Source organism: Equus przewalskii, chromosome 12 (assembly GCF_037783145.1).
Source record: "Equus przewalskii isolate Varuska chromosome 12, EquPr2, whole genome shotgun sequence".
NCBI lineage: Eukaryota > Metazoa > Chordata > Mammalia > Perissodactyla > Equidae > Equus > Equus przewalskii.
This window is the reverse complement of record NC_091842.1, coordinates 8,015,588-8,034,679: the sequence shown is the minus strand read 5'-3', so window position 1 is coordinate 8,034,679 and position 19,092 is coordinate 8,015,588. Positions and strand designations below refer to the sequence as shown.

General features: G+C 46.8%; 1 protein-coding gene across 2 annotated transcripts; it reads left to right on the top strand.

Moving 5' to 3' along the window:
* The first annotated feature begins 9,561 nt into the window (after positions 1 to 9,561).
* On the top strand, positions 9,562 to 18,820 carry ZNF3 (zinc finger protein 3). Of its 2 annotated transcripts, XM_008536556.2 has the most exons (7): positions 9,562 to 9,695; positions 10,882 to 11,003; positions 11,789 to 11,894; positions 13,205 to 13,334; positions 14,470 to 14,561; positions 14,730 to 14,856; positions 16,585 to 18,820. In XM_008536556.2, exons 4-7 carry the CDS (start codon positions 13,280 to 13,282, stop codon positions 17,652 to 17,654), a joined length of 1,344 nt encoding a protein of 447 aa, XP_008534778.1. In that variant the 5' UTR covers positions 9,562 to 9,695; positions 10,882 to 11,003; positions 11,789 to 11,894; positions 13,205 to 13,279; the 3' UTR covers positions 17,655 to 18,820. The 2 variants fall into 2 exon arrangements, with proteins under 2 accessions (XP_008534778.1, XP_008534780.1); XM_008536558.2 differs by lacking the exon at positions 11,789 to 11,894 and having other exon boundaries at positions 9,564 to 9,695.
* Positions 18,821 to 19,092: the final 272 nt, after the last annotated feature.

Sequence of the window (19,092 nt, the reverse complement as noted above, 5' to 3'; positions counted from 1 at the left end):
TGTCCAGACACCCTCGCCTTGCATAGAGGGGCGACGTCTCACAAGATCCCCTGTGACTGCCTCCTACAGGCCCACATTAATGAAAACTAGTGACCTTGTTAGTGGGCTGACACTGGACAGGCCTCCTGAATCAGTCACTTTGGCAGTGCCCCATGTGGCAGGAAGAGAGGATGAGCCAGCCAGCTGCAGCTCACAGTCCCTGTCCCAGGTACCGGCCTCGAGTACGTTCCTTTAACCCATAATGGCCTGGTCATCTGTGGGCATCCACATCCTGTGGGCACTTTCTCCACCCAAACCACCACAAGCACCATCACACACATGCACACACGCCCGCACACACATATGACTCAGCTATTTACCCAGGAGGATGGGCTGAGAAAGAAGAAAGTGTTCACTCTTCATTGAGGCTTGGAGGTGACCAGAAGAGTTTCATCTATGAATAAACCACCATTAATTTTCTAATTGATTAAGGCTCTAAGGTGCAAAGATAATTTTGTCCATATGCCTCTCCCATAGGTGTTACAATCTAGAAAAAGAGAACGGATAGTGTTTGGGTGTTGCAGGAACTACTAGACTCTGAGCTTATCCCAGTGCACTGAGGTCACAAAATTATCTCCTCTCGTCCTCGTGTCTCTCGTCCTGGGCATTTAACCAGTTGTCAAGTGCTCTTGCTTCTACCTCTATGAAATCTCCCATACCAACCCCCTCCTCCCTGTTTCTGATGATACTGCCCTAAAACCACACAGCCTGATAGGCCATCTTGAGTGCCAAGGACGTCTCCGATCCCCTGTAACTCATCCGAGGCACCCAGGCTGGGGCACCTGGTGGGAAGCCCTGATCTTCACACCCCTGACCTCTCCCCTCTCACCCTGCCTCCAGCTTAACAGAAAATTGAGGCTCTCAGGTAAGACTTACCTCAACTTCCTGGTCTCTAACCTAACCTAGAAGGCATGTCCACCTATATCCATCTTCTTACCTATAGCTTTAGAGGATGAAACTTACCTGTAGTTTCATCGAACAGCTTGCAGGAGCCAGTCATGACTCAATGGTTAAGGGAAAGCCTGGTGGAACAAGCAGCAGCGGCGGAGATAAAGGGATGGGCCGCAGCCCAGTGATGACCTGCCCAGAGCAGGTAGGCCACACTCTCCACCCACAAGAAGCTGAGAGACTCTGGGCCACAGCTGCGCAGACAGCCGTTCGTAGGATGTGCCATCACAGGGGCTTTGGCTCTTTATCCAATATTGAAAATTTCATTTGCGTCAAACCCATATGAATTTTTGCCGCAGCTGAAAATAACTGTCTGCCAGGTGAGTCGAGCTCACCTGCCAGCCCACTCAGGGCACAGCACCCACATCCCAGCTGAGGCCTCCCTGCCCTGTGGCCATCAATGGGAGCCGCTCCTGGATAAAAAACTGACATTCCTCCCTTCCTCTAGCCTCAGAGAAGCCTTCCTTATAGACAAGAAGGGTCTAATTGTAGCTCCAAATGTATCCCGGGGTCCTGTGAGCATGCCTGTGAGTTAGCAGAGAGGGCTTGTGTGCAGAGGAGAATGGAATGGACCCACAGAGGAGAAGCCTAGGTCAGATCGCTTAGAGAGTGGCCGCTTCCCTTGCAGTCCCGTGAGCCCCGACTCTGATTAGGATCCTGGCTTCGGATTCTGTGAGCTCTCTGTGGCCCTACGTCACCCTCCCTTCCCCTACTTCTCACTGGAGTTAGTCTGGAGCGGCTAAATTATAAGCGCTGATGAGGTACTGGATAGCAGCGCTAACAACTCCCTGGCACCATCAACCTTCGATTACTGGGCAGGAAACACTTACGCAGTGATGCCCCGGAGCTGCTGTTGCCATGGGGATGCGCGTTGTAAAGTGGAAATCCAAAGGAATTAGCACGGCAGTTCTGACCAAAATATAAGGATTAAGAGGCCCCAATTATTCCAGGTTTTGCAGCGAATGCCATCCCCATACAGAGTCTCAGGGCACTTGGTTTAAAGGTGAGAAAGAACTATAGAATCCTGCATCCGTTTCCAACAACAGCAAAAAACTAACTGGGGTATCCCTCTAATTCCATTTGGGACCCAGGTCGATCCTTGACTGCAATGCTAACACCCACAGAGCTTGAATAGAAGGACGCCCAGACGTCCTGTCTGTCTTTCTCTGTAGCTTCAACCTGCACCCTCTCTGCATAGCCAGGATTCCTGAGTACTTAGATCATGTCTTGAGTCCTCTTGGGTCCTACAATGGGTTGTTGGGCAGGAGGGGCCAGATAATGAGAAGAGATTGGCCTAATGGTGGGGGTTCCCGAGTGCAAGGCTGGAGGGAGGTCCTGCCTCTGGCTGGCCTTGCGGCAAGCACAGGGTCTCGCCATCAGGGCAGCAGCTCTTGTAAGCCAGCTGCCCTCTCTACGGAGTGTCACTCAGTGAAGGCAGTTCCCAGACAAAAGGGTTAAAGCTCTTTCTTTTTACATCCAGGGTGCTAGACTGCCCTGGAGATGTGGAGTCGGGGAGGCTTCCATGTCAGTTGTCCCTAAGGGATGGGGTGCAGGTTGAGGAACGTGGTTGACTCTCTCCCAAAGGAGACACAAACTGCATGAACAACGACATTATTCCGAAAGCTGTGCTTGGAGTGTGGTCATAGAAGCTGGTGATTGGCTCAAGCAGCTACTTCCGGAGCCGAGGTGCCTTTCCTCATCCCCAACAGTTCTTTGAGGGAAGGCAGCCGTCCTAAACTAAGCTCGGGGAGAGAATTTTCACCCCAACCCAGTGACTCTCAAGTGGGAGCAATTTTGTCCTTCAGAGGACATTGGTAATGTCTGGAGACATTTTTGGTTGTCACGACTGGCAGTGAGTGCTACTGGCATCTAGTGGGTAGAGGTCAGAGATGCTGCTAAACATCTACTATGCACAGGACAGCCCCCCACAGCAAAGAATTATCCAGCCCCAAATCGTAGCATCAGCCCTTCCAGAACGCACGCACACACGCGCGAGCACACACACACACACACACACACACCCTTCCCAGGACTCAAGGAGGCCTGGAGAGGACCAGTTCCAGTGTTTTCCACCCCAGAGAATCCTACCCCCTCTTCTTCCTTTCCCCAATGGCCCTGTTCTAACCAAACCAAAGTGGGTTTGCTTCTTGGTGAGTTGAAATCAAAGCCTTCACCAAAAATAGTTGTCAAGCGAAGTGTAATTTGTTTGCAGCAAATAAGGAGACCATGGGGAATTATTTCCAAAGCCGTGGCTCCCTGAGCAAGAGAAAGCAGGGGCCTTTTATTTCAGATGGGGAATGAGTATTCGAACTGCAGGCGCAATTTGGAAACACGCTTCCACATACATCCCGGTGTTGTGGCAATAAGGCCTAAGCATCTCCTGGGGTGGAGATCGTAACATTAAAACAAAGCAGAGGTAACTCTTGGCCTGTGGCGTTTAGACAGGTTCAGGGAGGTTGGTGATTGCATCTCTTAACAAAACTAAGAAACAATTTTGCAAAACAATTAAGCGCTTTTGAAACCTCCTTTGAGTTACTTGGGACAGTTAGTCGGGGACACTGTGTCTCTCCAACTGTTCTAGGTTTATTTCAGGGGCCCCGTGCCCTTTCCCACCAACGAAACCTTGATAGGTCTCCCTAAGTTGGAACCCTCTTGGAAAGCAGGCAAGGATGGAGGCCCAGGGCTTCTTATCCAAACTGATCCACTTCCTCCCCTGCAACCGGCTCCTCAGGATGCAGGGAGACCACTCTAGGGCTTTCACTGAACAAAGACCAGTCATTGACAGGGATTTTCTGTACCTAAATGGCACCTCTCTTGCTAAAGAAAAATGACAACAAAAATGTTTTTTAAATCTCTCTTTGGGGAAATACTCCAAAGAATTGACAGCAGGGACTTGAACAGATACCTGTCCACCTGTGTTCATAGCAGCATTATTCACAATAGCCAACAGGTGGAAGCAACCCAGATGTCCATTGATGCACGAAAGGATAAACAACCTGTGATCTAGCCATACGATGGAATATTATGCAGCCTTGAAAAGGAAGGAAATTCTGACACATGCTACAGCATGGATGAAGCTTGAAGACATTATGCTAAGTGAACTAAACCGGTCACAAAAGGACAAATATTGTATAACTCCACTTATATGAGGTCCCTAGACTGGCCAAATAGAAACAGAAAGTAGAATGGTGGTTGCCAGGGGCTGGGGGAAGGGGAAGGAGGAGTTGTTGATCACCGAGTGCAGAGTTTCAGTTTGGGAAGATAAAAAGTTCTGGAGCCGAATGATGGTGATTGTCACACAACAATGTGAATGTACTTACTTAATGCCACTGAACTGTACACTCAAAAATGGGAAATTTTATGTTATGTAACTTCAGTAAAAAAAATTTTTTAAATCTCTCTTAGGAGTGTACAGGAGCGGGCTGTGGACGTAGCTCCCGTGCTGCGGATGGGCTGTGACCTTCAGTGCGTCAAGAAGATCGCTGGGGCTACAGATTTTATTGGAAATAAGTAACTGGATTTCACCAGTTCACTGATGTCCTTTTTCTTTTCTTTTTTTTTTTTACTGCTTTTTTCTCCCCAAATTCCCCCAGTATATAGTTGTATATTTTAGTTGTGGGTCCTTCTAGTTGTGGCATGTGGGGCACTGCCTCAGCGTGGCCTGACGAGCGGTGCCATGGCAGCGCCCAGGATCTGAACCAGCGAAACCCTGGGCCGCCGAAGCGGAGCTCGGGAACTTAACTACTCGGCCACGGGGCCAGCCCCTGATGTCCTTTTTCTTCTTCCTTTTTTTTCTTTTTTGTTTTTTTGAGGAAGATTAGCCCTGAGCCAACTACTGCCAGTCCTCCTCTTTTTTGCTGAGGAAGCCTGGCCCTGAGCTAACATCCGTACCCATCTTCCTCTACTTTATGTGTGGGACACCTACCACAGTATGGCGTGCCAAGCGGTGCCATGCCCGCACCTGGGCTCTGAACTGGGCTGCCAAGAAGCAGAACGTGGGAACTGAACCACTGTGCCACTGGGCCAGCCCCTGCTGTCCTTTTTCTGATCCAGAATCCACATGGCAGCTTGGAGTGTTGTCTCCTGTTACCTCCAGCCTTTAATATTTCCTCAATCATTCCTTGTCTTTCACAACCTTGATGTACGCTTGTTTTTTGTAGTTCTCATGAAATTCCTATATATACACACTCACACACACGCTTGAGAGCGTATTGGAGGTAAACGAAGAATTCCATAAAGATTCACTTGCTCACTTGTCAGCCATTGAACAGCTGTTATTGAACGCCTGCTAAGTGTCAGGCAGGGCTCTAGATCATGGATGATTGCAGTGGTAACTAAGACAGTCACTGTCCCTGTCCTCAGGGCTCTCATGGGGGCTGGAGGAGGGGGAATACTGATAATGAAAAAGTAGATAGATACACAAAATAATTTCAGCAACTAATTTTGGAATATTTTTAAATAGGTTAGAAAATTGTATTCTATTTGTGCAGATTTGAGAGGCTTTATAGGTGACAATATTTTTTTATTATTGTTTGTTGAGGTATAACATACAAACAGCAAAGTGCACAAACCCTGTCTACAACTCACATATGGTGAGATAAAGTCTTTTATATATAGTAACCCTTCTGATGACAGCTGGCAAATGTTGAATGAAACAAAAATTAAAATTAAAATTTTATTATTTAAAATTCAGAAAACTAAAGAAGTGTAAAAGATATTGAATTAATTTAATTTTTTTTTTTTTTTTTTTTTTTTTTGCTGAGGAAGATTTGCCCTGAGCTAACATCTGTGCCAATCTTCCTCTATTTTATTTGTGGGTTGCCACCACAGCATGGCCAATGACAAGTGGCATAGGTCTGCACCTGGGAACCAAACCCAGGACGCCAAAGCGGACCATGCCAAACTTAATCACTTGGCCACGGGGCCAGCCCCTAATTAAACTTTTTCTAGGCTCTGGTGTAGATCTAACTACCAATTTATAGGAAATACAAGCTACTGAGGAATGTGCTAACAAACAACACAGGGGAACAAGAGAGTCCAGACAGTGGGAAGCTCTGCAGGATAAATCATCCTTTTTCTTTTTCTTTCTTTTTTTTGGTGAGGAAGAGTCACCCTGAGCTAACCTCTGTTGGCAATCTTCCTCTTCTTTTTTTTTTGCTGGCAGAAGATTAGCCCTGAGCTAACATCTGTGCCTTGTGGGTGGGATGACTTCACAGTATGACTGACAAGTGGAGTAGGTCCATGCCCAGGATCTGAACTGGCAAACCTGGGCTGCTGAAGTGGAGAACATGGAACTTTAACCGCTCAGCCATGGGGCCGGCCCCTCATCCTTTTTCTTAAATAAATTACAAGGAAGAAAAATAAGATGAAGGGAGAATTCATAGATCAGAAGAAACTTAAGAAATATATCACCTGATCTCAATATCAACCTTATTTGGATCCCAATTCAAACAGAATTATAAAAAGTAAAATTAAAAATGTTTTAAAAATTAAAAAATAAATAAAATTTTTAGGCAGTCAGGGAAATGTGGTCACTGGCACAATATATAATATTAAGTAGTTACTGTTAAAATTTTTTAGGGGCCTGCCCAGTGTCACAGCAGTTAAGTTCGCAAGCTTCGCTTCCGCGGCTCAGGCTTCACTGGTTTGGATCCTGGGCGTGGACCTATGCATCACTTATCCAACCATGCTGTGGCAGGTATCCCACATATAAAATAGAGGAAGATGGGCACAGATGTTAGCTCAGGGCCAATCTTCCTCAGCAAAAAGAGGAGGATTGGCAGTGGATGTTAGCTCAGGGCTAATCTCCCTAAAAAAAATTTAGGTGTAATAATGGTATCAGTTATCTTTTTAAAGAATCCTTATCATATAGGCAATTAGACTGAAATATTTACAGATAAAATGATGTTATGTCCAGGATTGGCTTCAAAATAATCAGGAGGAGGATGAGTGGGACCGTAGATGAAACACGATTGTTACTTTATTGATAATTGGTCAACAGTATAATTTGCTGCAAAAGAAATTGTATATAATTGAAATTTAATGAACTTTTTATTTTCTATACAGATAAGGCTTTAAGTATTAAATAATTTCTCCTAGATTGGGTTATCATTATAAGTTGTACTTTGCAATTGATCAAAATATAAATGCATAACAAATCTGATCTATGATTAAGACAAAAAGTTATTTTTATTAGAATTTATCTCAGTGAGATAGACAGGGACAGTCTTGTTTCTCTCAATAGATGGGCATTCCTTATTACTAGAATGAAGTATTAAATCAATTCCTACTTTTGTTTTTATAGGGGTAAATGTTCTGCTCACATAAGTGAGTAGAAATCCTGCTCACATAAATGAGTAGATGAGTGGTGAAAAGAATATAGTTGTAGCGACGCCAATTTTATCTGCCCAAATCACATTGTGATCAACAAATGCTTTTGTCCTCCTCTCATTTTATTGGCGAGAAATAACAGGAAACCACTTGAATCACACAAGATTTGTTCACTCAATATTGGCGGCAATATTCCAAATAAATCCTCTAGTTTGGTACCCCAGAAGCTCTGAAACCCCAGGGAAATGCACCGCTGTAAGATCTGGGGGTGAGAAGCTTATCTCCTGTCGGGTGGGGCAGGCAACATGAAAGATGGCAGCTTGACCACAGGGATGTGCACCAGAGCAGCTTTAAAGTGTGCAGGTAGTAAATAAGGATCCGGAAGTTGATTCTCTCCAAACCAGCTGTCTCCACACACTCCAGGAAGATTTGAGTGTTCTCCATCCCCATCTCTACCCTGTGGGTCCTCATACCCTCGTCTGAAGACTGCTACAGTCTGCCAGGATACCCACATGAGGCCACACAGCCCTTCCTTCTGTTGACTGTTGGTAAAGCTGACTTTTTAAATTCTATTTTTTTTCTTTCTTTTAGATAAAAGCTCTATGGAGGCTTAAATATCTTCTTTCCCACCTTGGTGCTCTGCCTTGAGCATCCAGAGGGACTCACGCCACTAGGGAGACCACACACTCAGAAGAACAATCATTAACAGGGTGGCTTTTGAGAACTTGCTGGGAATTAAGCAGGTGGCTGGGTTCTGGGGCAAACGCCAATGGTAAACTGCAAATTGACTTCTCACCCCCAAAGTAACAGAGTTAATCATATTGAAGGCGTTCCCTGACGGTTGTCGATTGTCCTTGGGAGAACATTTAGAAAACAAACAATCCCACTTTGAGGAGGCTCACTCTACTTCCATCCTTCCCTCCTCTCCTTGCCACTGCCTCCTCCTTTATCTCTGTTCGTCTTGTCCTGGAGTAGGACTGGAAGAATAAGGAACTGAGAAGAGAAAAACAAACAACGCCCAGTTTTGTGATGGGAATTGAGTTTATTGAGTGGCTTGGCTATTCCAAGTATTTGCTCAATTCTCACCAGGCTCTAGAAGGACTGGAGATGGGTCACACACCCACACCTCTCAGGCCACCCTCAAGTTTTATTAGTGCATTGGTGCATTTTATTGTGCATTGTTCTCTTGCCTAGGGGCCTTTGCACTGACTGTTCCCTCTGTGCAGAACACTTCCCTTCCCCTCAGCAGCCTCCTTCACTTCTGGAAAATCTTCTCTCCTCCCCACAGGGCCCTGTTCTTCGTCACCTTTTCCTAGCACATCCCATATTTTACTGGAATTGGTTATTTAATGACTGTCCTTAGACTGAAGTCACCAGAGAGTAAGGTCTACTGCATTCGCAGAGCTGACTGGGTGCGCTAAAAATACTGGATGCAGTAAAAATTGGGACCAAACGCGAGGCGTGGTTCTACGGGGACTCAGGAGGGCCTAGGTTACTCAGGACATCACAGGATTTCCTTTTGTATATAATCTGTAAGATTTGATTCCGGTACTTAAGAGGATTTCTCCTGTGAGGGCATAAAAGTGAGTGAAGCGTCCCCTCCCTTCTCTCAAGCATTTCACGCATTCGTCACACCGATGGGGTTTCCCAGGTCTTTTCTGCTCTCATCTCTTGTACGGGTTTTGTCCTCACGTGAACTCTCTTAAGGACTGGGATGTTTTCTCCAGATTTTAGTAATTTAAAGGGGACTTTTTAACATGAAACACACAAAACTTGGTCTGCTTGGAAGCACAAACTTGCTTTATTTGGAAGCAAATTTTAAATACAGGTGAATTTTTTTATATTGACGAATCCTTCAGGAGTCCTCCTGTTTGCTGCGGGTCGGCTTGGGAGCCCGGGCGCTCGGGCACCGTGCGCTCTCCTCGACCCCCGGCGGCCCCGAGGGAGACCACGTGCAGAGCAGGGGCGGAATGACCCCAGTCCCCACGTCCCCGCCGCCCCTCCCGGGCCAGCAGCCCCCGAGCATGAGCCCTGAGGCCGAGATGCGCGGCCGCCCGCCCGGCCGGGCCAGCAGGGTCACGCCGTGGCGGAGGGCAGAGTCCGGGGCACCGCGTCCGCGCTGGGGCCCTGCACCCAGGCCACCGGTCCGAGGCCCTGACTCAGCAAACCACCGAGAGGTGAAGACCTCCTATTTTCCTAGAGAGAACAGGAGGGCGTGGGAGACACGGGGGCGGGGTGGGCGGTGCAAAGGCCCGACCCGGAAGCGAAACGGAGAGAACTTCCGTTCTTTGTTCTGTTCCCGGTGTGTGGGTCTGTGACAGGGTCCAACAGGGCCTGGTCCGTGTCGGGCCCCCCAAACTCCCGTCCCTGCCCCCAGGGTGAGTCCGGCCGCCCCCGGGGCCCGCGGTGAGACGGCGGCTGTGGTTGCCGGGGAAGGGGGTGGTGTCCGTGCCGCCACGGCCCGCGGGGTCCCCAGGCCCTCCCGGAGCAGGGTGCCGGGAGGCGGCGCTCCCTCCCCCCAGCCGGTCCCCGACTCCGCTTCCCCAGAGGACCCCCCGCCCCGACTGGGGCCCTGCGAGGAGGGGAGGAAAGGGGCTCCGGTTCTGCTTTTGTGACTTAGCGCCCAGCGTGAGCGCTTAAAAGTTCCAGTATGGCTGTGGCGGGGTCCCTCTCTTTAAAACAGCTGATGACAGCGACCCTAACTTAGTAGTTCTCCGAGACGCTCTTCTTTGCCGTTAACACCGTTATTCGCGCCCGCGGCAGGAGAGGAGGCCGGTTTTTACTTAGCTGGGTCTGAAGACCAGAGAAAGAGGAGTTCTCGAAGTGTGCGCAGTTAGAACTAGGTCTGGGAGGGAGTGCAAACTCAGATTCCGGAAATAATACCCCTGGCGCCCTGTAAATCGAGACTTTTACGGGGAGTGGTACAGCTGTGTCTGGCTCTCCTTTCCAAGTGTATTGGATCCCTGATTTGATCCGCTTTTGAAGTGGGATTCAACACAGACCGGTGTTTATGCTCGGAAGGGTATGTGTAAATTCCACGAGAGGATAAGTAGGATGATGAACCCGAAATCTATGGAGTAATTAGAACAACTAAAGGTGTTATTCCCCGAGAAGTTTGTGGAGACCGGACGTCATTTGGTTTCAATGTGTAAGAAGATTCTATCCTTGAAGTTCCACAGGGCTCTAGGCCCCTGTGAGTTGAAGGTCCGAGGGGATTGATTTTCAGCTTACCATGCGCAGACCCCTCTAATGGCTAAGCTGTGCAGGCGTGGAACGGACTCCCTGCTGAAGTAGTTGAGAGTATCTAGCAAGTTAGCTGACAGAATGTAGGAACTCGAGGCCATTCTTACACTGCGGGGGAAGTTGACCTGGAAAACCTTGAGTCCCCTTTTAGCTCTCTGCACGGGTAACACAATGCAAGTACCAGCTGTGGTCTTCATTGGTATTTATTAGCAGATATCCTCTCTTTTTTTTTCTTATCTCTAAATATCTAGATTCTAGATTAGAAGTGAAGTTTACATGAATATTTTAAATTCCTTCTTTTTTTTTTCCTTAATCATACAGCCTTGGCATCAACTAAAGTCAGGATCCCAAGGAACTTGACAAGAGGCTGCCAAATTTCCCAATAATTGCTACTCTGGCCTTCTAGGGACTAACTCCAAAGAAGGAAGGAAAGAATCCAGCAGGTAAAGCTTTCCATGACTCGCTCTCACCACCCTGTCATCTTTCTCAGTCCCTGGGACCAGCTCCAGGGAGAGGGCTGGCAGCAGAGCAGGAGGAGGGCCCTGCCAGGACCTGGGGCGGTGGGGGCACAGTGGAGATTTTTCTTTCTGTGAGAAACGTTGTTTACTGATCCAGACACTGGGGACTTGTTCTCAACAATCTGCCTTTGAGCTCCAACGTTGGTTAACCCAGCTGTGAGGAGAGTGTGTTCCTTTATTTCTCTCGAGTCAGAGCCTCCGAGTGTCCTTTCTAAGGAGAGTTTGGACTGAGCTGATTTGTTGGAGGTGTCTGCTTATAAACAGTCCTGGAAGTTGTGAAGTTGGTTGATAGGAGCAGAAAGAGGACTGGCTCTGAGACTGCTGAAGGGACCCAGCCAGGAAGGGTGATGGTGACAAGAGGGTGTGTCACCTTGATTGCCAGTGGGCCTGGCTCACACCTGCTTCAGTGCTTTTCACTGTGTAATGGCGTTGGTGATGGGCGTTCTGTCCCCACTTGTTGCCCCAAAATTGGAGTTCTCTGAACTCTCAGTGGCTCTCAGACAGGGCCCCTCCCCTTCTTATGCCTTATGTGAATGCAACAGTCTGTAACGATGAAGCGGATACTTTTTGCATTCTTGATTTTTTATTCCTTTCAATAATGCCTTGCAATACAGTTGGTACTCAAGAAGTGTTTGTCATATGAGCAATAAATAGATAAAGAGAGGGAGGTAGACAAAATTCAAGGTTTTTTTTCCTTTGCTCTTGTCTAGGTGTAAGGATGCTCTGGTGGCTGCAGCACCTAATCTAGATCCGTGGATTCTTGCTACAGCATTCAAGCGTGTGGTAGAAACTTCTACTTGAGATCCAGACCTTAGTGTAGGTCCTAATGTTTTATTTTGTTCGCTGGAGGCATAGAGAACAGACCTTGATTGTCATAGCACCTGGGGAGTCGGGACATTAGTAGGGATAAAAACGGAGTAATAAGTAACCTTATGTTTTTGAAAAAGTATTTGTTCCTGCTTCAGGGACATAACATTCTGATCCAAGGAAATGTATTGTGAGAGAAGAGAGATACAAAGAAGGCTGCTGCCCACTTAACCAGTGAGAGGAAACCCAGCACACAGCCTTTTAGGTCCTGGGGAATATGTGCACCTACTCTCTGTAATGAGACTCACCAAGACCACAGAAAGGGCCCAGCTTCTCCAGTAATAACGTACCTCTGACTGGGACTGGAAGCAGAAAACTCTTGAAAGGGGAGGAAGAATTTATCTTATTTCATTTAATGGATCTGAACTCTTTGCCCTAGTTCTGTAATACAGGTGGTGTTTCCCCGGGTTTTTGGAATGGGAGACAGATCTCGTGGAAACTTCTCTGGTCTGTCATTTGGGGTTATTTCATTGCCCCTTCCTTCTGAGGATAACACCCAGATTTAATATAACAGCTAGAAACCTACTAAAGTAGGTTTTTTTCCTCCTACTAATTCTGGTGTTTATGAGGGTTTTTTTAAAAATCTGTAAACAGTTGGCTTTATCTAGTATCCTAAATATTCTTTTTTTTTTAAGATTTTATTTTTTTCATTTTTCTCCCCAAAGCCCCTCAGTACATAGTTGTATATTCTTCGTTGTGGGTCCTTCTAGTTGTGGCATGTGGGACGCTGCCTCAGCGTGGTTTGATGAGCAGTGCCATGTCCGCGCCCAGGATTCGAACCAACGAAACACTGGGCCGCCTGCAGTGGAGCGCGCGAACTTAACCACTCGGCCACGGGCTGGCCCCTCAAATATTCTTAAAAGTTGATATAATCCGTACACATTTTATAATCTTTATGTGTACACACTTTTTTACTTTACTCTGATATTTGTGATTTCAATAGTTGCTGAGTATTTCATTCTGTTACTATTCTTTGGTGCCAGTGTTACCTGTTTTTTGTTGTTATAAATGTCACTCACTGTGTTGAGGGACCCAAAGGTGGCATATTGTCAGGGACCTTGGGCTCTTTCTGTGGTCCCAGTGTAGTCTCATTACAGGGAGTAGGTGTCTGTATTCACAGGATCTAAAAGATTAGTCCCAGTTGCTTCGTTTCCCCTTGCGCTTCTTGGGTACTAACTGAAATGCTCGTTCCGTTCCCCTCTTTCTGAATTCAGGTGTTTTTTTTTTTATCTTTGAACCTTGAACTTTTGTTTCTGCAGCACTTCCTCATTCTCGTTCAAAACCTGCTTCCTGCCAAGTCTGCAAGTAGGAGACCAGAGCTTCTAGTCCTACCCATGGAAACTCAGGCTGATCGTGTATCTCAGGAACCTCAGGCCCTGCTTGAGAGTGGTAAGGAACAGGGATTCATTCATTCTTTCCTTCAGTCATTCAGCAATCATCTGTTGAAATCTCTTATTCACTAGGTGCTGGGTTAACTGCTAGAGTCCAGGCTTGGATAAGGCACAGTCCTTGCCATTCAGTAGCTGACAGGCTAGTGAGGTAGGTTGAGTGAAGCCAGTAATTAATGTACAGCTTGATATTATTTAGAGCTGAGGCATTTTTAAGGGCTGGGGGTTCTCTGTGCAGGATTAAGAATCACTGAATTCCATTTTCCAGGCACTTTGTAACAGCTGACTTCATAGGCCTAGTTTGTGCTTTTTAGGAACATGCGCTTAGGGGAGCTCTGGGGAATCATTTTGTAGATCACAGGCAAAAGGATAAAATGTGTAGGAAGCCACAAAAGTATTTGTATTTTGCTTTCACAGCCTGCCACTGACTTTGGAGCCAGTTTCAGTCCTAATGGGTATTCCCATGCTTATCAGGAAAAGGAATTGAAAACCTTTTTGTTTGAGTGATTCTATAGAATCTAGTGTCGCTGGGGGTTTAGAGTCTCTTAGAGACAAATATGTTAACATGAGAATTACAGGAAAAGGCATGTGATCAAGCACAGAAACAGGAAACATTTGTAGTGTTTTGAGATTTGTAGATTTGGTCTCGGGATGGAGGAAAGGAGAAGAGCTATGGGCATTGTGTCTTCAGTCAGGACGAGGGTGAAGCTCCTACTTTTCCTCTGGTCTAGGAGAACCTCATGCAAGAGTTAGAGCTGAGAGATGTGGAGAATGATGGAAGGGGCACGAACAGGAGAGCCTGTGTTTCTGGCCAAGCTTGGGAGAATGGCCGAGAATACACTATAATCACTAACAGTGGGACTGGGCACATTTCATTGAGAGTAGAGTGACTGGAGAGAGAGGAAGGGACCTGGGGCAGATGGCGGGAAGAGCTAACGGGGCTTTGGACATCTCTCCTCACGAGGATGGACCCACACTGAATGTGCCTGTTGTGAGTGCTTTTAATAGCTGCAGAGGAAGTGAACTTAGAAATATACGAGGGAGCAGGTCCTAGGTTGTTCCAGAACCCCATGAGTTTCCTGTAGGTCAGGGGGCCAGAGATAGACTCACTTATGGACCATTTTATTGTTCTTCAGCTCTGCCCTCCTCCAAAGTTCCTGCATTTGCCAACAAGGACAGCCTGGGGGATGAGATGCTGGCAGCTGCACTCCTAAAGGCCAAGTCCCGGGTGAGCTCTAGTTCCCTTTGTCCTTTTCCTTCCCATTTTGTGGAAATTTTTTGTGCCGTGGCATCCCATTCAGTGCCCTAAACCATGATTCCTCCATCAGGAGCTTTTTTTGGCACTGCCAGTCCCATCCCTCGCCGTGAAATTGCATGCAAGCCCGTGTTGTTTCAGGAGTTGGTGACATTTGAGGATGTAGCTGTGTACTTCATCCGGAAGGAGTGGAAGCGTTTGGAGCCTGCTCAGAGGGACCTCTATAGGGATGTGATGCTGGAGAATTATGGCAATGTGTTCTCACTGGGTAAGGAGTTACGCTTTCTCAGTAAAATTCCCTTGGCATTTCTTTGCTTCCTTGTTTGCTAGTAACAGTTGAGTCACTGAAAATAATTAGCTAAGGATTGACTGAGTCTCAGAAAATTCTAACAATAGTAGCTCCCATTTGTACAGTAACATGGCAGTTTATAAAGAGCTTTCATATATAGTCGTTCATTTAATCTTCACAGTAATGCAGCAATTGAGATAGCTAGAATTATCTCATAGGTGAGGAAACAGAGGTCAGAGGTGTTAAATGCTTTACACGCGGTCACATAGCTGGTGAGTGGCAGACCTCGAGCCTTGGTCTTTTGCCTCGAAATCTGGTACTTTTTTCCATGTTATTCTTAGGCCTTAACGTATAATCCAGAGACTTTTCCAAAAGAGGAGCATGTTGAGATCCCTGAACATGTGAGGTACTGCTCTGTGCCCAGGTGGACATTCTGGAACTCTGTCTCCTTCCTATCTCTATTGGATTACCTCTGGGGACCTGTTGTGTTGTTCAGGCCCTGGTGCCACTGCTGCTCTTGTAGAAATTGCAGCTTGTTGTAGGGAGCACTTGGCTTCTTCACTTTTAGTCTGTGGACTGTGGATTCCTCGTCTCTCGCTCAGTCTTGGTGAGAACATTTTCCTAAGCACTGTCAGGGGTTTTCCTAACTCCCATTTGAGACCTCCCTGTACATTTCCTTTCCATCCCCTGCAGATTCAGGGTCTGGGATTGAGGCCTGGGACCGCTCAGTATGAGCAGGATAAACCTTGTCCCATGTCTTTCCCCATGAGCAGGATTCCCATTTCTGAATTTTGACATGATCTCGGGGCTGGAGTGAGAGGAAGAGCTGAGGGCCCTGGGTTTGAAGGGAACTGAGTGCAGAGAGGTCCTGAGAGGTACCTGTTCAGGTGAGGGAGAAACAGCTATTTCTGTCCTTAACACAGATTGCCCTGTCTTTACTTTTTAAAATATTGACAAACCAGAAATGCTGTCTAGACCCTTTATCCTTATTCTCTGTGCCTGAAGTTCTCTGTGGAAACGCCAAAGCAGTGAAAATAGAGAAGTCAGACGTGGAAGCTGTTTCCATATCCTCACATTTTAGCATAGCCTTCTAGGCCCGGGGCCCAGGGATGGACTGAACTCGGTCTTTTGCCCATTTCCGTGGACTTGGCATGTGTGGCTCAACTACAGACATGAGTGTTCTTTTTACCTGGGGCTCAGGGGTCACTAGTGGCCTTACTGTTGTTGCTCCTTCCTGCTCTGCTGCTGTTGCTCATCACCTTCCCCACTTTTCTCAACACCCGTCTCTGTTTAGTTTCCTGTGTTTGTTCTCCCGTGTTGTTCTTAAACTGTGCTGGTAGTCACCATGTCCCCAATTACAGCTGCAGTCTGTGAGGACTTTGTCACCTCATTAAATACCATGACCTTTCTCTTCTAGTTTTGGTTCCCAGCTTTTGCCCGATCCCTCCTCCTCCTTGCATATCCAGCTTTCTCTGTACGTCCAGCTTTGCTTTTGCTTCTGCTTCCTGCCTCGCTCTTTCCCTGTTTCCTCGACCCAGCTCTCTTATTCTGCCTCAGCTGCACAGAACCTGGGCGTGCCTTTCTACATGCAAGAGACGGCATATGCATTTAGCCCTGTAAACATTACTCACATGATTATCCCGTCCTCTGGTTTTGATTCTTTCTTCTGCAAGGAACAAGTAACATTTTTATTTTGTATTTTGCCAGATGGTGAGACCAGAACTGAGCATGATCAAGAAATTTCTGAAGATACAGGATCACATGGGGTCCTATTAGGAAGACTCCAAAAGGATATTTCTCAGGGTTTTAAGTTTGAAGAAGCCTATGAACAAGAAGTCACTCTAAAGGGGCAGCTGGGGAACTCTTCTGGAGAAAGATTAAATAGGAAGATACAAGATTTTGGTCAAGTGATAGTTGAGGAAAACCTAAGCCCCAGGGGAGAGAGAAGTGAGAAATATAATGATTTTGGGAACAGCTTCACTGTGAGTTCCAACCTTGTTTCACATCAGAGACTTCCTGTGGGAGACAGACCCCATAAGTGTGATGAATGTAGCAAGAGCTTTAATCGAACTTCAGACCTCATTCAACATCAGAGAATCCACACTGGGGAAAAACCCTATGAATGTAGTGAATGTGGCAAGGCCTTCAGCCAGAGCTCACATCTTATTCAGCATCAGAGAATCCACACTGGAGAAAAACCTTATGAATGTAACGATTGTGGGAAGACCTTCAGTTGTAGCTCCGCCCTCATTCTGCATCGCAGGATCCACACTGGAGAGAAACCTTATGAATGTAGCGAGTGTGGAAAAACCTTTAGCTGGAGCTCCACCCTCACTCATCATCAGAGAATCCACACTGGAGAGAAGCCGTACGCTTGTAATGAATGTGGGAAGGCCTTCAGTAGGAGCTCCACCCTAATTCATCACCAGAGAATCCACACTGGAGAGAAGCCCTATGAATGTCACGAGTGTGGGAAGGCCTTCAGCCAGAGCTCACACCTCTATCAGCACCAGAGAATCCACACTGGAGAGAAGCCCTATGAATGTATGGAATGTGGAGGGAAGTTTACCTATAGTTCAGGCCTTATTCAGCATCAGAGAATCCACACAGGGGAGAATCCCTATGAATGTAGCGAGTGTGGGAAAGCCTTCAGGTATAGCTCAGCTCTCGTTCGCCATCAGAGAATTCACACTGGAGAGAAGCCTTTGAATGTAATGGGAATGAGCAGAAGCTCTCTCAGAGTTACTGCTGAGTTAAATATCAGAGAGTCTACATGAAAGAGCCACACACCTGTTTTCCTCACGTCCTCTGAGTCTAAAGAGCTCCTGCCTTATGATACAAGTATGAACAACTTAGAATGTGTCCCTTCCAGCTCAGACCTTTCACTTTAGAGAATGGGGCAAATTGGGCCAATCATCCTGGCACCGTGATTAGCAACCTAGTCGGTTTCCCCAGCCATGACACCAGCCTTGAAAAATTAGGAGGCGAGCAGCAGAGTAAGTGCTGGGAGTAGAGGGAAGCTCTGGGACCAGTGACCTTCCATTTTGGAGGGGAATTTGCACTAGATCAAATTTCTCACACCGGGGAGCTTTTCTTTCCAAGGTGGGGATGGAAGCACAGTAGGAGTAAAATTCTAAGGATTCCTCTAGTTGGAGTCAGTGTAGTCAGCACAGGAGGCAGTGGAAAGAATGTTCTGGATCCTGTTATTTGCTAGGAAGGGGAAATGGAGGCTGTATTTCAAAGCCACTGTTCCTAATCCAGCTTTAAGTTTTGATAAGGAATGTGCTATTTTGTTTCGTGACTTCATTAATTATGGAAATTTGGTGCTGAGGGATTTGTTAATTTGTTGAAGGGGGGAAGACCCCAAGAGAGGCTTCCTGTGGTAACTATCCTTTAGGGCTCTTGGAGCACAAGACGAGGTTTCCAACAGCAGCCTGGCAGTTATGTTGGAGAACCTGTCAGCATTCCCTGTTGTGACAGGACTAACTGGGACATCCAAGTAACCAGTGAGTCTAACGTGAGGGAGAGGATCAAAAGCATTTAGGATTGACCTCAGTTTCCCTTCCTCCTCTCTCCCTCTTGTCACTCCTGTGATGAAAAGTGATTTAATCCAAGCCTCTAGTTACTAAGGATGCTTTTAAGGAGCTTGCTCAACCAGCTTGCCCTGCACCATGTCGCCTGTGACCTATGACTTCTGGCTCTGGCAGCCAGCCCTCTCCTGATCCCACCTCTGACATCAGCCTCTGAGTATGAATGTGAACATAGCGCAAAGCCCAGAGAAGAAAGGCTGTGGCCTGAGCCTGGCGGCAGGGCTCCTTGCTGGGTTGGGATGGAGTTCCCGAGTTTTCCCAGCTGAAAGGGTGACCTTTCCTTATGTTTTCCCAATCCTGCTCATCCTGTAGCATAACTGAAGTGCACTATTAAACAGAATAGTTTTTCAGAAGGAGAGTTTGAGTGTGTTTTTGTGCACGGGCCAGATTGATTTGAGTTTAAACAGGAAACATTAATAACTGTAAATGGAATCTTTAATCTTTAAAATTTTCTTACAGGCAACCTTTTCTGTTAGTCGCAAACACAAGACCTCTTTCCCTCAAGACTCCATCGTATTCCTCTAGGTACTGCCGCAGACTAATCATTCAGACAGTCGCTCTCACCTTCATGCCCACATGTGGGATTCTGCGTGTTGTGTATCATTATGTACGGTACAATACTTAG

What these genes read in the sequence shown, in the direction of transcription:
- ZNF3 (XM_008536556.2), top strand. Translation starts at nt 13,280, where the DNA reads ATGGAAACTCAGGCTGATCGTGTATCTCAGGAACCTCAGGCCCTGCTT. An exon ending in TCCTAAAGGCCAAGTCCCGG is followed by an intron (nt 14,562 to 14,729) that starts GTGAGCTCTAGT and finishes GTGTTGTTTCAG; the next exon opens with GAGTTGGTGACATTTGAGGA. An exon ending in TGGCAATGTGTTCTCACTGG is followed by an intron (nt 14,857 to 16,584) that starts GTAAGGAGTTAC and finishes GTATTTTGCCAG; the next exon opens with ATGGTGAGACCAGAACTGAG.